The 17,490-nt window shown below is 36.2% G+C and overlaps 1 protein-coding gene and 1 pseudogene across 1 annotated transcript in view; both read left to right on the top strand.

Moving 5' to 3' along the window:
* The window catches only part of EMB (embigin), a 37,304-nt gene extending 29,561 nt beyond the window's left edge, over window positions 1-7,743 (top strand). The window contains exons 5-9 of the mRNA XM_024740321.1: window positions 560-687; window positions 3,269-3,548; window positions 4,325-4,358; window positions 6,698-6,752; window positions 7,331-7,743. Of these exons, the coding sequence (XP_024596089.1) occupies window positions 560-687; window positions 3,269-3,548; window positions 4,325-4,358; window positions 6,698-6,752; window positions 7,331-7,348 (515 nt within the window). The 3' untranslated portion in view covers window positions 7,349-7,743. The remainder of the gene's footprint in view (window positions 1-559; window positions 688-3,268; window positions 3,549-4,324; window positions 4,359-6,697; window positions 6,753-7,330) is intronic.
* An 8,371-nt stretch (window positions 7,744-16,114) lies between these two features.
* On the top strand, window positions 16,115-16,940 carry LOC112396582 (peroxiredoxin-4 pseudogene; annotated as a pseudogene).
* The last annotated feature ends 550 nt before the right edge of the window (window positions 16,941-17,490 follow it).

Raw genomic sequence — 17,490 nt, 5'->3', positions numbered from 1 at the left:
GGCCCAGCCACTCCACGGCATGTAGGCTCTTCCCGGACCGGGGCACAAACCCGTGTCCCCTGCATCGGCAGGCGGACTCTCAAACACTGCACCACCAGGGAAGCCCGAAAGTGTTTTTTAATCTCATTTTCTTTCCTATTCTTTTCTCTTTCTCTTAAATTTCCTTTGCTCCTTTCTCATCTTCCCATCTTCTCCAACTCTTTTCACAAATCTGTGTCAAATAAAAATTTTAAATCCTGAAAATTTTGTCTCTTCACTAGAGTGCCATTTAAGGGTAAACTTTGAAAAAATATTTGCTCTAACGTAACTTAGTAGGTGGGAAGAAAGAACAGTCTTGAAAACATGAAGATTCTTTCTTATCCAAAGCATGTAACAAACAGTCTATTACAATACTTGTAATTGTTATTGGCTCAATAATAGAAGACCTTCCTTCTGTTTCTATATTACTGACAATTATATTGCACCACCTACCTACTACAACTATATGTCTATTCAACTTGAACACATTCCCCCTATTCAGACTCTTTCAGTAACATATGTTTCTCTCCATTTTTCTTAGTCCCTGAACTTCATGAGAAAAAGAAACCATTGATCACTTATGTAGGGGATTCAGTTGTCTTGATGTGTAAATGTCAAGACTGTTTTCCTTTAAATTGGACCTGGTACCGTAGTAATGGGAGTGTACAGGTAAGATCATATTTCTTTGACTTGAAGAAAACAAAAGAAAAACTTTTATTTGATAAATAATAAGATTATAATATACTCACAGTTCTTAGGACTATTTATACTTCTGTTATCTTGTTCCTTAATACGTGTTCATGAAGAAAGAACAGTGATGAATGGAGCTGTCATTTGGCGTTTTTAGCATATTACATTATACATCTGAAGATACTCTTAATGTTTCATTAAGTGGTACTTTGTTTTTTAGATTTAGCCATTTATTAAAATTCTATGAAAGGAAGTTACAGTTCATTTTTAGTTGACAAGTTTAGATATAACCCCAACAAAAAAGATTCTTTTTTTCCTTATCATTTCATGAGAGTAACTAGAAAAAAAGAAAGGGAGTTTTCTTTTCCTGCTTCTGTCTCTGGAAACATTTGTGATAGAATGCAATACACTGGCAGCATCTGAGAAAAGAATGAAAATTTGGTAACTTAAACTCAGGTTTTAGGTTCTTTTAGTGTCACTGACCTCTTTTGGACTTCCAGAGACCTAAGGGAAGCCAAATACTTTAAATTCCTATTAAAGAATTAATGGCTTTTCAAAGAGCTGATATTAAGAAAAACATGAGTACTTAAGAAATCATTTCTGGTTTTTTTCCTCCCAAATAGCCTCTAATAGCAGGGAAATTTAGGACATTGTCCTTTAGGGGACACCCTTTTATTGCCCTGGTGCTAATGAGCATTGAAATTGAAGTCTTGTAAAGGCAATTCTAGAAGGAACGGTATGAGACAGGGTAGATCTTAGTGAAATATTAAATTCCTTCTTAGACAATATTGATGCTATTGTAGACTGTTGACGACAGAGGGAATGACTTAAAAGGGTGAGTTACCGATTCTGTGATTGGTTTGAGTTTTCAAAGAGATAGCTCCAAATCACTTAGGAGTAGATTTAAACTATTAATATTTGTACTTATCTTGTTATTGATGATTAGGAAAGGCAATCATTTTGTGTATAGAAATATTTTTAAAGAGCATGTAAAAACAAGTAACAGACATAGTTTCTGAATTACATAGCCTAATTTATTTATGCATATGTGATACTAGACAGAAAAAGCTTGTCTAATTATATTAAACTTTTAGAATGTAGTCTGTACTTCTCTCCATTTGCTATACTAAGTTTCTCTCAATTTGGCCCTAAGCATGGGTTATGTTAGGATATGAGAAAAGTCCAGGGAAGAGGGTGCAAGTCAAAACTTTAGGTCAAGTGTTTTTTCAAAAAGTAGGCGAACCATCATCTTCATCAGACTCACCTGGGGCACCTATTAAACATGCAGTACTTTGATTTATCAGCTCTGAGTTAGAGTACATTTGTAACAAGCATCATAGGCAATGCTGTGCACAGTGAGCCAGGTTGCTATAATTTTTGGGGCAAATAATAAACTCACAGACAGTTCTTCATCAGGTAACCTCCAAGAATATTTGTATGCAAATTAGCATTTACTGAGCAGTGCAGTTGAGTGATAGAGCAATGAAGGCATCAAATGGCCTGAGAATAAAATTTAATTTAAATGGATTAAATAAATTAGCCACCAAATAGCTTAGTATGGATCTTAAAAGGCTGAGGAAAACCCAGTGAATCTCAGAAGCCAACATGTCAGAAAGAGAGAGAAATTCAGCTATGAGAGAAGACAGAAGGTGCACAGACCACCATGTATACCAGGCTTAGAGGGATTTCTACCATTTCTTCTACATCAGTTTCAAAGGCCTGAAGATTTCATCTTCAGTTCCAGTTTGAGGAACTCCCAATGCCATGAGCCAGTGAACTTCCTTTACAGGAATGATCAGATATAATAGCTTCATTAATTTAATAGTTGATTTAATGAATGTATGCCTGCAATTGTGAAGGAGGAAGTATTCTGAACTAGTCAGGGATTGTAACATGAAACCCAGATGGCAGGAAAATTTCTGTATTTCTAATTTGCATAGAATATTTACCCACGATGACTTGCACACTGTAGTTTCAAACATTCAGTGCTAAGTAGTTAAAGCAAAAGTGTACTTTTCCTTTGTTTGCTACCTTTGAAAGATCAAACTATGGTAAGACTTGAGCTCTGTATGTATAACTTCTCACATACTTTAATGTGCTCCCTTCTTTAATAAATTTATTATTTTTTTTGGCTGCATTGGATCTTCGTTGCTGCGCTCGTGGTTTCTCTAGTTGCGGCAAGCGGGTTCTACTCTTCGTTGCGGTGCGCGGGCTTCTCATTGCGGTGGCTTCTGTTATTGTGGAGCACGGGCTCTAGGTGCGCGGGCTTCAGTAGTCATGGCTCGCGGGCTCAGCAGGTGTGGCTAGCAGGCTCTAGAGCACAGGCTCAGTAACTGAGGCATACAGGCTTAGTTGCCCTGGCCCAGGCTCGAACCCCTGTCCTCTGCATTGGCAGGCGGATTCTTAACCACTGCGCCACCAGGGAAGTCCCTAATGCCCTTTTTCTGGTAAGCAGTTTTCTTGGTACTATCTTGTAGCTTTCACTCAAAACTAGATCATTCAGGACATGTATCTTTTATGCAATATGATAGGAATGGATTTTAATGTCTCCTTCTATTAGGTTCCTGTTGGTGTTCCAATGAACAATAAGTATGTGATCAATGGAAAAAATGCTAATGAAACAAGGCTCAAGATAATGCAACTTTCAGAGGAAGATCAGGGATCTTACTGGTGCCATGCAATATTCCAATTAGGCGAGAGTGAAGAACGCATTGAACTTGTCGTGCTGAGTTATTGGGTGCCTCTCAAAGCATTTCTTGGAATAGCTGTTGAGGTGGTTCTTTTAGTGGCTATTATTCTGCTTTTTGAAATGTACACCCAAAAGAAAAAGAAGCACTCAGGTAGGATTTCTTTTTTTTAGATAATTCTCATGTTATGACTTAATCCATTATGGTAGCTTTAGAAAAAAATCTAACTTTTGTTTTTTGTAGTGGTATTTATGTTAATAACAATGGTGACAGTGAGCTATGAGCTTATATTGATGGTCTTCCTGTATCAACTTCCTAAAAATTTTAATGTTAAAATATACCTTTTTTCCCTTTTCTTTGGTGTTACTGGGACCAGCACACCAATTAAGTGATATGTGCACTGGTACTGGAATATTAGAAAATTCTGCATTAGCTTAATATAAAAGATCTCAAAGACAATTATACTTTCATTTAGATAACTCATTTTTAAAAATGTTTTATCAAACATTCTGAAATTCTCATAAAAGACACTGCCTGCCAGCTTTCTGCCTGTGCCTGATGGATAACAGACTGAGAAACCAATAGTCCCCTAAGAAAATTTATTTTATATTCTATATTTTTTCCTGATTTTGTACTAAATTTTTCATAACTTAAATAATTACAAATCAGTCAGTTCTATTTTTGATGATCCCAGGCACCAGAATGCTTGATCAAAACTGCAGGCAATTTTGCAAGTCGGGAGAGCAGGGAAGGAGTGGACATGATGGAGGGGCAGCTGTCTGATGGGGCCCATCTCTCTCATTCCAGAGTGGGAAAACAGCACAGGCAGTCAGGGGATGTTGAATTCAGGGGAGAGTAGAATTGAGCATATATGCTTTGTAAGAATAATAAAGCAATCTTAAGAGTTAAATTCTTCTTTTGTTACACAGATGATGGGAAGGAATTTGAACAAATTGAACAGCTGTAAGTATTATTTTTTATAGGTTAATTTTCACATGCGTAAAATACAAATAAATATGAAATTAAATAAAATGTTTGCAGTTAGAGGAAAAAAGTACAAGAGTATATAACGTGTGTGTTATTTTCTATAGATGTCCATGTTGTGGTGAAGAATGGCATTTGGCATTTACCTGCATGCAACAGAATCCCCCTCCACCACTTACTTTCACCTCTCTGTGCTTCAGTTTTCTCTTCAACAAAATGGGTTTAATGATATTACTTACCACATAAGGTTTCTGGATTAAATGACTTTCTATGTGTAAAAATCCTTAGCATAGGCTTTGATGCACAGGAGGCACTCAAGAACCATGAGGAAGTATTATTTGTGTAAAGCAATGATTCTCAACCCTGGCTATATTTTTGATCACTTAGGATGCTCCTTAAAATTACAGTTACTCAGACCTAACTGGATATCTTAGATCAGAACCTCTGGAATGGGTGCCTGGGCATCTGTATTTCTTTAAAGTGCCTATCACTGATTCTGATTCTCAGAATTCAGTGTTGAAAATCACTGGGCTAGAATTGTGTGTCATTAGTTTTGAAGGAACACAAATTGTGGCATATTTCTGTTACAGTCTCCTTTGTTTGGAGTTGAAGCGGAGCATGAGGAGAACTAGGAAGAAAATTACCAGGGATATCATTTGGTTTGGTGAACATGGGAGTTACTGGGCCCACCAAGCCAGAGAACTGACAGTGGAGCCTAGTGAGAGAGGTGCTTAAAGTCCAAGTAACACTGCCAAGGGCTGGGGACCAAGAAAATGAGACCAGATTAAAGGAGCCGAAAGAAACCTAGGAAATGGGAGGGCTGAGCAACTATTACCAACCCAAAATGACACGTGAAGTTTATCTTTTTCAGTCAACAAGGGCTCTGAGGTGTGAGTGCTATAGCCACGGTTAAAGAGCAGGAGTGGGGCGGACAGCTGTCATGCAGATTCGTAGACATTATTCAAATAGTTATTTTTTACTCAGTTCACACATGGCAGGTAACTTAAATCAACAGGATATGAACTTCTAAATTAAGAGCATAAAATAATAATTAAGGGCATAAAATAATTATTTTATGGGTCAGGAGTTCCATAACCCCAGATAGGAAAAAAGTGTTGTCTTAGAATCAGAGACTCTCATGGTTGGAAGGAATTTGAATCTCTTTCCGGAGAACTTGGACATCTTGTTTGTATTGATTTGAACATTTTATCTTTCTGGTTCCCATGTATTGATTACCTTTCTTACACTCAGAGTCATATAAAAAACATGACCGTCATTCAGGTATTTGAAACAACTACTCCCTTGCCTGGATTCTTTTGTTCTCCCAGCTCAGCCTCCCCAGTGTTTCTATCCAGTCCCTTGCAGTCACATTTCTCATCTTTAGGTTATTTCAGTATCTTTAGATTTAAATCAAGTATCAAGGGCACTTGTACTCATTTAGAGCAACTTTTCACCAATGCTGTTTTTAGAATTTTTAGTTTAGGAGATAAATTTTTCTTTACAGAGAATATTGTTTATCAATACATTTTATATTTGATGCTTATATATGTGTTTAGATACCAGCGATTCATAGAATTTCTTGGTGAAAATGACTTTTAAAAATAGTACACTACTAAATAAGCATATAACATCAAAACAAGCGAGTCATTTCAAACAGCGTTTATCTGATCCACCCAGATATTTAACCCACACAATTTCACACAATATTTAACCTACCTGCCCCATCCGCCAAATTTTTAGACAGCCGATTAGGTTGTTGAATTTATCATCTGGTGGTACTAGTTTAATGAGCTCAAGCCTGCCAATAACATCTAGAAGGGTATTTATTATATACCCTTGTAACCTAGTTTAGTTTTCCTTAAGAATCTGGAGCCCACGTTGTGGTCTCACTCTGATGCACATTGGGTAGATAAAGAACCATGTTTAACCTCTAATTCAATGTAATAAACATGCTGAACTACAGCACCTGTATTGCACATACTGGCTGAGCTCCTGATTGGCTATTATCTTGCATGTGTCAAAGCAACATATAAGTTAGGCTATATACCCAAGCCTCCACTCATGCTTGGGGAGAAGCAATTCTCCCTCTGCATAAAAGAAACAGGCCTCTGTCACTGTCATCTGTGGCAACAGTTCCTCTCCAAGCAATGGCATACAAATAAAATCAACACTATGAGTAAAACATTTTTAGGAAGAATAAATTCTGTCTGTATTGACCTTTTAAATTTTAACCTGATGGCCATGATATAAGTGGTGTACTGACCTTAGTTTTATGCAATGTAAACATCTAGTAATTTTCTTTCTTGTTTTCTCTACAGGAAATCAGATGATAGCAATGGTATAGAAAATAATGCCCCCAGGCACAGAAAAAATGTAAGTTGCTTCAAAATGGTATTCCAAATAAAATTCAATATGCATAGGCCATTAATCCATCTACATTTTTTAGTTTTAAAAAGACCTAGTCATTCACTATGTGCTTGGATATGCTTTTTTAAACAATATTATAGGAGAATATATACAGTTACACAAAAATAAGCATCTTTTTTCCACCAGAGAACATGTAACAACTAATCTAAAAGTGAATCTATTACACTGCAGATATATATTGTTTCCTTTGTCACCACAGGCTAGTTTCTTTTACAATTTTTTATGTAGTCTTATTTTTTTTCCCTCTCTGTTTTTCTGGATTCTCCTATTTTATTGTCACATATTCCCATATACTTGGTGCTATGAATGAATCAATATTAGCTTATTTTCTTCACTGATTAGAATCAAAATTTTCACAGTTCATAAACATTTTTTTCCTTGAGTATTTAGAATAGGAACTGTTGGTTTTGGCAGTAGTTTGCATCACCTCTTCCAGACATTTTTGCTTTGCTAAAGTGATAATAAGTTATTATAGAATAACCAGGTTATGCTAATTATGTTTCATTATGCTTTATGTAACTCAGGAATCTGTGGGCCAGTGAATGAGAAACATCATGTCAAGAGTCACAGGAAGATGTCAAAGAGTTTGGATTTCAGTTTTGCTTCTGCTTCCTGTTAAGAACACGTGAATTTCTATTTTTAAAAGGATGAAAAGTTTATGCAAGATGCTCAGCAGTAGCTTTGTAAATAATATATGCTATTTCAGATCTAAAGATATATTTTCATTCTATTATTATTTTACATTAAAGCAAGGTAAATTGTATTAAGTATGTTCTATGAGCTGTAACCCAGGACAATTAATTTCATTCTAGTCCTCAAGTGACCCACAGAACAGACACCAGCAAAACCAAATACTACACAGAGCGAATGTCACTCAAGACCTGTTTATAACCAAAGAATTCATTAAAGACAAACCCTTTGCCATTTGTCTTAAAAAGCTTTTTTTCCCAATCATGTTTACTAGGTGTAGAAGTATTTGTAATAATTTTCATGTAAAGTTCATCCTTCAGTCATATTGAAAAAAAGTGTCCTCAAGGGGAAATTAGCACTTTCTACCTTTGTTAATAATGGTTACTGTACAATGTCCATAAGAAAAACGTACTTTTCCTACAAAAATATTGGTTTAAGGCAAGGAAGTAAAACCATACACTTGCCCCAAATCTCCATCACCACGAAAGCAGGTTTCCTAATCTCATTCCACTCATCGCCACTGTTTTCCCACACCAGGCTAAAGTGATATTTAGTCTTTCTGGAGAACGTTTTTTTATTTTTTTTCTTTGTGGTACGTGGGCCTCTCACCGCCGTGGCCTCTCCCGTTGCGGAGCACAGGCTCCGGACGCACAGGCTCAGTGGCCGTGGCTCACGGGCCCAGCCGCTCCGCGGCATGTGGGATCCTCCTGGACCGGGGCACGAACCCGTGTCCCCTGCATCAGCAGGCGGACCCTCAACCACTGCGCCACCAGGGAAGGCCCCTGGAGAACATTTTTTTAAAGCTATGGGTTTTGGATTTCTTAAGTGACAGCTGGTGTTGATGTTGTAGGGTACAGGTTCACACAGACGGGATGTAGCACTGCTACTGACATGCTTCCGTGCTTCATGATTTCCTGGTATCCATGGCTGGCTAAATATCTAAAAATGAATTATTACTGGTTTATAATACTAATGCCTTTGTCTGAAATCAAGAAGTACTAAAGCAGTTCTACGTTGCTGCCAGTACTTTGACTTTTCTTTAAAATAGAATACTTTGTTTCTATTGCATATATAACTGAACTATTTTATAAAAATCACTATAAGTCCAATGAAATCTGAATAGACATGAAAAGTTGTTAATGGTTTTGAATGTAACATTAACATCATATGGCAGGATACTAGGTTAGGTTGAAGACAGTGATGTGAAACCTGCTGGGGGGCCCTTGGTTCTGATGTCCCCCTGCTCACAGTGCAGCAGGGTTCCGAACAATCACAGGCAAAGAGGGAAGGATTTGGGATGGGGGCAAAGAACCCATGATCTTGGTGACTAGGGGATTAAAGCTTGAAAAAGAGGTGTTCAATTATTTGAAAAAAATACTTTTTAGACATTTATATGATGTTCTGGCTGAGAAAATTATAATAAAATTCAGGTAGTGAAAAATTATACTTTATATGGCATCTTAACTAATGATGAAAATATTACTAGTATAAATAATACACATAAAGTGTCACTTGGAAGCTACTCATTTTGTTGCAGCAGTGTTTTGTGTAAAGCATGTTAACTGTTGACACAAGTTTTGTTGAATAGACTACATCATTTAAGTAATGGCAAGTTTCATCTTATTCTTGTTTTAAAGCAATAAGCCAGGCATTTGTTTTGGTTTAATTAATTATTAATTTGATAAAATGATCTTGGGTGGTATCTATATGATGGCAGACAACCAAGCAGTTCACTTATTAATCTAAACAATTTGAATTCAGTGAAAAATTATTCAGACCTGCTATTTGACTAAGTCCAATTCAAAACAATGTATTTGTGACTGGACATATACAAATCCCCAATTGTAGCTCATATGCAGTACACATTCTTCTCTTGTGCCATCACAAAATGGTTCTCAAGCAAGAAAAATTGCTACCCCAATGTAAAATAATCTGAAATATTTATGTAGTAAATTGAATTTTTAAGTGTTAATGCTTGCTATTTTTCCTAGCAAAGACAATTCACTTCAGTAACTTTAAGCAGAAAAGGTACTCAGAAAATTAAAGTTGAACTTTGGCTTTTCAGAGTCTCTCTGGAGAACTTCCAGAAAATTATTCCACCACTGTTAGGTTAAAAATGGAATGCTTCCATTAACTAACCTCACGGAGATGAATGGATTAACCAAAAATGACCAATTGTAAATTGAAATGACCAACTGAAAATACTAAGCAAGCAGAAAAGCTGAAGTAGGAAAACTACTCCACGTTTATATATTAGACACCTTGGGAAATTCTATCATTCTTTCTAGCTAACAGAGTTTTGCAGCATAATAAGTAGATTTAATGATGTCTTAAAATTCCCAGATATTTTCATATTCAGTTTATGCTCTAATGTAAATCTTCTCTTTGCAGTCTTTCCCTTTTTTCTCAGCATCTAGTTACCCAGGCCAAAACCTAGAGCTCACTGTGCTATTTTCTTCTCTATTAACTAATGTTTATTAGTCATGAGTCTCTATTCCTTTGGCCTTTTTAATAGCTCATTAATCCACCCACTGCTTCCCCTACCCTATGCTCGCCAGCTGCAACAGCTAAGGTCTTGATTTTCCTACCTCAGTCTCATCTTCGGTTAATCATTTTTTGCATTGCTGCTGGGCCATATTTCTGAAACACAAATCTCACTATGTAGCTTAATGTGGCAGCTTCCATGACAAAGCTCTACAGGCTCACCTTTGCCATATCTTAGTATTGCAGTTTTCCAAATTGTGAATCCTTTCCCACTGTCTTGATTTAGCCTTGACATAGAGAGTCTGTCCAGAATGCTGCCCCCTGTGCTCCTCCCTTTTGATGAACTCAAGTTCAGCTTTCAAGACTTTAATCTGATGTTACTTCCTGGCAGATCCCTCATACCCAGCTGAGTATGTGCCATCTTATGGGCTCAAATAACTCCATGTTTCTTTGTGCTTATTACCCTGTATTATAAATATGCACTTATATGTCTCCTTCCTGGATTCTGCTTTTATTTCTGTATCCCATACCTACCACAGAGAGGGTACATTGGAGATGCCATGAAGTGTGTGGTGCATTGGATAAATGTACAGGTAAACATCAAATTTCATAAAGTTATACTTATTTTTAGAAAAGTCTAAATTATGACTTCAGAATTGAAACAAAATAACAGAGATAAACAAGCCTTTAAAACTTCATTGTTTGCTTCTACTTCTTTGAAAAACAGTAATAATAGAATAAAACGTCCTGTCAGATTTTAATAACGTGTAATAATCAAATGAGCAAAGGGAGTTCTGATTCCTAAACTATTATACAGGGTATGTTGCTTTCAACTTATCTAAATTCCTATTGGGACTTCCCTGGCAGTCCAGAGGTTAAGACTTCGCCTACCAATGGAGGGGGTGCGGGTTTGATCCCTGATCCCTGGTCAGGAAGCTAAGATCCATATGCCTCCCGGCCAAAAAACCAAAACATAAAACAGAAGCAATATTGTAACAAATTCAATAAAGACTTAAAAAATGGTCCACATCAAAAAAACTTAAAAGAAGGTTTCTATTGTCCTTTATTTTTCATAGGCAGTGCAAATGTTAACCTTATTTTTTTCCTTTATTTTATTTTTATTTATTATTATTTTTTTTTTGTGGTACGCGGGCCTCTCACTGCTGTGGCCTCCCCCACCGCGGAGCACAGGCTCCGGACATGCAGGCCCAGCGGCCATGGCTCACGGGCCCAGCCGCTCCACGTCATGTAGGATTCTCCCGGACCGGGGCACGAACCTGTGTCCCCTGTATCGGCAGACGGACTCCCAACCACTGCACCACCAGGGAAGCCCAATCTTTATTTTAATAATACAGTGTATTGACTTTATATACATAAAGAATTTTAGTAATTGTAGTTCTTTGCATGGTACTGTAGATATTAGTGTCCACTCCACTAATTTTCTCTTTCCTCCTCCCTGCCAATACCTCAAGAATATCTCAGAGTACCTCAAGAGTACCTCAGAATCCAATTCAAAATTTGTATTAAATATATTTTTTAGAAAGCTTTCGTTGGTTAGTTTTGGTCACTGAAAGTTTGTCGTTAATTAAATTCATCAAAAGAAAAAGAATGTCAGTTCTGCTCACTTATTCCCTGGGTTTTCATCTTTGAGGCATTTAAATAGATTTATGCAAATTATTTACTGAATATCTACTTCTTTATAGAAAATGAATCTTCTCTAACTGAACAAGTTATGCAATGAACTAGGGACTTGCTTCCCGTTAGCATGTTTAGGTGGCAGCAAGTTCAAGTGTGTGTTCCAGTATTAATTAAAAGGCACACTGACCTATTATAGCTTTCTCTGAATTTATATATATTGAATGACTGAAAAATAAATGAATGACTCAATTATTTTGGAATCTTAAATTATACATATTTATGTACTGTCTACTTTGATTTTGATTAATTGCGAGTTTATCTTCTCTAGCATAGATAGAAAGAAAACTGGAACTATCTATGTGCATTTCTTTCATGTGATATTTAGGAATGTATTTGCAGTATACCTGAAAGGTCAGTTACATGCTCAGTTTATCAGCTGAGTTCTTTATTGAGGGTATATCATATTATTAAATAGTAATAAACACATTTGTTGAGTGCTTAGCATGTGACAGGTACTGTGCTAAATACTTTGAAATGTGTTATCTCATTTAATTTCCATATCATCTTATGCTACAGAAACTATTAACTACTTTTTTATAGATGAGGAAAGTGAAGCTTGAGAGATTAGGTATTTGGATCTGGGATTGAAATCCAAGGAGTCCTCCTCAAGAGTCTAGGTTTAACCACGTTGAACAGCTTTGGCCTGCTACTTAGGTGCTTCTTAGAAAAATGAGGCCATTATCTATTAACTGTCTTTCTTTAAAAAAAATTTCACTCCTTTCGATGGTCAGTTAAATAATAAGTTCCATAATTTTATTCTTAAGGCCTACAGAACCTATTCTGTGGCATACTTGTGTTCCTGCAGTGGTGCTGGGGAATCAATATACTTCTGTTTGAGAGTCTTTATTGTTTTCTCAGTAACTAGTGTGATAAAATTTATCATCCAAACACTGAGAATGAAATAAAGTGCTATTTGTAATTCTACCAGGACAAACAGAAAACAGACTGTAAGTCACATTTTTAGCCTGTAGGTAGGAGCTAAGTACTTTATGGATGATCTAGCCTAGGCACAGCAGTAATATCTGCAATTTTGAGTAATAAACACTTTGAAATTTACCTCCAAGGAATGACCTATCTTTAGCAAATGCCAGGTGAGTGTCACTATAGAGATGTGCCTATAATGAGACAATTTAGTAAGCTTAAAGATTTATTACTTTTCAAAAGTAGTATGATTAAACTGTATCAGCATTTGAAAATGTGATTCACAAGTTGTAAGAGAAGCTGGGAAAGAAAGTCCTGTTTTTGATGGCCTGTGAAACGAACTAGACAATTCTTTGGACTTGCTTACCTTCATGATTAATGTGTCATAATGATAATATCTATATAATTCTCAATAAATCAGGAATGCCTGATTATGCCCTTATAATAAAATTTACTTATGAAATCAGTGAACATCACTCATGACTAACATTGTCAAAATTACTTTTAATCACATGATTAACCTGTAACATTTGTATTTCATTATTTCTCATGTCCCAAATGGGAGAATGCTAGTGAAACTTGTTTAGGGTATTGGTTAAAGTCTATATATTATTTTGGTGTGTTATCTATTAAGAACTTTTGCTTATAAAAATTGATTTTGCTATTTAATTTGTAATTTACCTCAGAAAATAATTAGCACAAATTCTTATTTTTCTAAAGTTTATTTGATAAACAAATGAAAATATTAGACTTATTACATATATAATTAACTATCATGCTATGTAATGGTTTAAAAATACCACAAAATATGATGACAGGAACTGCTTTTGTGTCTCTTAAGATAGAAATTTGACCATAAACTTTACTTTTTTTTTTTTTTTAAATCAAGGACCATGGGTTTATTATGACATATTTCCTAGTAGTTGTAATTTTTTTTTAGCATGTGTGTCTAAATTCTCATTAATGTCTTTCTGTATTTATGTAAACAGCACAGAAAATGTTTGTATTAGAATGTTTAAAAATGGTTTTGTTGCATTAACTCAAAGGATATGCCTAATATGTATTTAAATTCAATAAAATGTACTCTGAATTAAAAATTTAAGTATTATAAAAGGTATTTTAAATTTTTAATAATCACTTAAATGTGAATTTAAAGACACTAGATAATAGAAAACACTGACTTTTTGATTATACACCCAGGAAATTCAAGTTTTGTAAAACAATTCGTGCTTCTCAAGTCCAACAAAAAAAAACTGCCTACAGCTGGGATTCTGTATTTTGACACATCAGATAGGAAGTTAGAAAGGAATTTTCAAAACATATCAGGGTATGTTTAGAAAATTTAAAAGACAACTGTTGCCTTGACAAAAATGGACATTTAAAATGAAATTAATGTATAGAATATATTTGCTTGTTGTCCTGGGTGATTTTTTTTTCCAACATTGCAATGTCATTTTCAATTAGTTTAGCAAAAACAGTTACAAAATATTTCAAAATCTGTATTCTATGAAAATGTCTACTGCTACAAAAGAGAATCAATATTCCAAACAGAGCATTTTAATGGTCCTGCCAGTCGGTCAAGGTAAAAAGAAAAACACATTAGGGAGAATAATAGCATATTTCACTATGTATTACACTTGACTCTTACTTTAATTGAAATAATTAAATATATATATTAAAATGATGAACGGCTAATAAAGAAGTGTTTGTGTTGTAAAGCATATGAGGCCAATTTAAAAGGAGTGAGTAATTGTATTTGGGCAGTGACTAGATTAAAAAAAGAAGAAATGATTGGGGAGATCCATGTCTGGAAAGACATAGTTGACATATTTTCCTCTATTTCTCCATCCAAGTATAGCTAACAATCTATGCCTTATTAAATAAGTAAATATTTAATATTTACAGTAAAATATTCTGAGAAGTGAGGACAAGAATGCAGATCAACTAGGAACTTTGGGAAACAAGTTATGACACACCAATGAGATTCCTGATTCTAGGTGCTAGAGAAGCCAACAGCCTGGAAAAACCAATGGGTTCAGGTACAGAAAGCTTTCCTCTCTTTAGCCAAAGAACCAGGAAAGGAAAAATCTAGCGAGGCAGAAAGACATTTAGAAAATAACTATTCTTCTCCAGCCAAACACCACCACTGTGGCTCCCCCATGCACAACCAGCAGCAAAAGTTGAGTGGGGAGCTGAGACTTTTAACCCACCTGGTGGTAATAAGGCATCTCTCCCACTCCCAGTGGAAGGCTGAATTCCCACTTCCATCCTAGAGGGACAAGGTACCCCTCCTTCCCTGGATGTCAATGGAGGCAAAAGAACTCGGATTTCCAACTCTACCTGACAGTAACCAGGTGAAGTACCCCTTTTCCCACCAAAGTGTCTCACAATACCTAAAGTATCCAGATTTCAAAAAAAACCTCACTCGTTTTACCATAAATCATGAAAATGTCTCGCTGAGTAAGAAAAAACAATCAACAGATGCCAATACCATGATGAAAAGAGAATTATCTGATGATGATTTTAAAATAGCCATCATCAAAATGCTTCAGTGAGCATTTATGAACAAATGAAAAAAAAGCAAATAAATAAAAAGTATCAGAAAATAAATAGAAGGTATAAGGAAGACCCAAATAGAAATTTTAGAACTGAAAAATACAATAACTGAAAATTTTAAAAAAACTCAGTAGATAAGCTCAACAGCAGGATGGAGATGATAGAAGAATAAATCAGTCATACTTAAGACAACAATAGAAATTGCCCAATCTACAACATAGATCATCTAGACTAAAAAATATGACAGAGCCTTAGGGACCTGTAGGATAACAACAAAAGATAAACATTTGTATTACTGGAGCCCCAGAAGGAGAAGGGAAATGGCAGCACTGAAGATGTACTCCGAGAAATAAATAATGGCTGAAACTTTCCCCAAATTTGGCAAGTGACATAAACCTACAGATTCAAGAAGCTGTGCAAATAACACACCATAAACCCAAAGAAATCTATGCCAAGACACACTGTAATCCATGTTGTGAAAACTAAAAATAAATAATCTTGAAAGCAGCAATACAGAAACACCTTACCTGCTGGGACAAAAACAAACTGAATGACAGTGGGTTTCTTATCAAAAACCATGAAGCACAGAAAGTAGAGTCACAGCATTTTTCAAATGCTCAAAGTACTGTAAATCCAAAGTTCTATATCTGGTGAAATGATCCTTCAATAATGAAGTAGAAATCAAGACATTCTCAATGAGGGACAGCTAAAAAACTTTGTCACCATCAGACCTACCCTAAAAGAATGGCTAAAGAAAGTTCTCTGCAGGGGGTAAGCAGGTGGGGCTCACACCTATGTGGCCAGGTGGGGAGCCCAGGGGATGGGGGAATGAGGAGGCGGGGCAGGTCTTGCAACGCCCTGCTTCGGCTCACATGGGCATTGGGTGCACGGTTGTAGCTGCCTTGTGGCGGGAGAAGTGGCACTCGAGCCAAGGGACGTGCAACTGCCCTCGCGTGGTCATGGAGGCTCTGCAGCGGCTACCGGCAACCACTTCGGCCCCTGGCTGGAGCCGAAAGCTACTGCTGCTGCTGCTGCTGCTGCTGCTGTTCCTGCTGCCAGCCAAAGCTCTGTGGGGCTTGGAGGTGGAGGAGAGTTCCCCAACCCATGAAGAGGAGTGCCACTTCTATGCGTGTAGACAAGTGTACCTGGTGGGTAGGCGTCCCAGGTTTCGGTTGCCAACCACTCCCTGCACCTCAGCAAAGCCAAGATTTCCAAGCCAGCACCTTATTAGGAAGGAACAGCTGTGATAAATGGAGAATTTAAGCAGCTGGAAGTTAACTGACTATTGTGGGAAATACCTGTTTTTTTTCTTCTACCCACTTGATTTCACTTTGTGTGTCCAACTGAAATCAGTTATTCTTTGGTAATAGAACTGAGGAATTCAGATCCATAAACACTGAAGTGGTAGCATGCTCTGTCGATTCACAGTTTACCCATTTGGCCTGGATTAATACCCCTCGAAGACAAGGAGGACTTGGGCCAATAAGGATTCCACTTCTTTCAGATTTGAACCATCAGATCTCAAAGGACTAGAGCGTATATCTGGAAGACTCGGGCCATACTCTTAGAGGTCTCTTCATTACTGATGACAAAGGAATCCTAAAACAGATTACTCTGAATGACCTTCCTGGGAGTAGATGTGAACCAAATCTACTGCGTTTGGTTCAAGCATTCCTGTACACCGATAAACATGGAGAAGTCTGCCCTGGTGGTTGGAAACCTGGTGGTGAAACAGTAATCCCAGATCCAGCTGGAAAACTGAAGTATTTTGATAAACTGAACTAAAAAATACTTCCTCAGTTCTTGATGCTTGAAACTTCTCAATAAAGTTCAGTATTTTATTACCAAAAAAAAAGTTATCTGAAGAGAAAGCAATTATAAAAGAAGAAATTTTGGAACATCATGAAGAGAGAAATAACAATGGAAAAGAATAAAAATATCAGTGAATACAATAGACTTTCTTCTCTTGATTTTCTCTATTATTTTTTACTGTTAAAGCAAAAATTACAACATTGATCTGGTTGTCAGTATAATGTAAATGTAAAGGAAATATTTAATATGTGTACATAATAAACGGGAGTGTAAAGGGACATAAAAGAATATAAAGTTTCTACACTCAAACTGGTAAAATGTCTACATCAGTAAATTGTAATAAGTTATGCATTTTGATACCTAGAGAAACCACTAACAAAGATATACAAAGCTATTATAGATAAATCAAAATGGAATGTAAAAAAATGTTCTAGTAACCCACAGGAATGCAAGAAAAAGAAAGCAATGATAAAACAGTAAAGTAAAAGGATGGAACTATATGCCATGTAAACTTTAATCAGAA

This window comes from Neophocaena asiaeorientalis, unplaced genomic scaffold, assembly GCF_003031525.2.
Source record: "Neophocaena asiaeorientalis asiaeorientalis breed wild unplaced genomic scaffold, Neophocaena_asiaeorientalis_V1.1 scaffold57, whole genome shotgun sequence".
In the NCBI taxonomy this organism is placed as follows: domain Eukaryota; kingdom Metazoa; phylum Chordata; class Mammalia; order Artiodactyla; family Phocoenidae; genus Neophocaena; species Neophocaena asiaeorientalis.
This window is presented reverse-complemented; position numbering and strand designations above follow the sequence as displayed.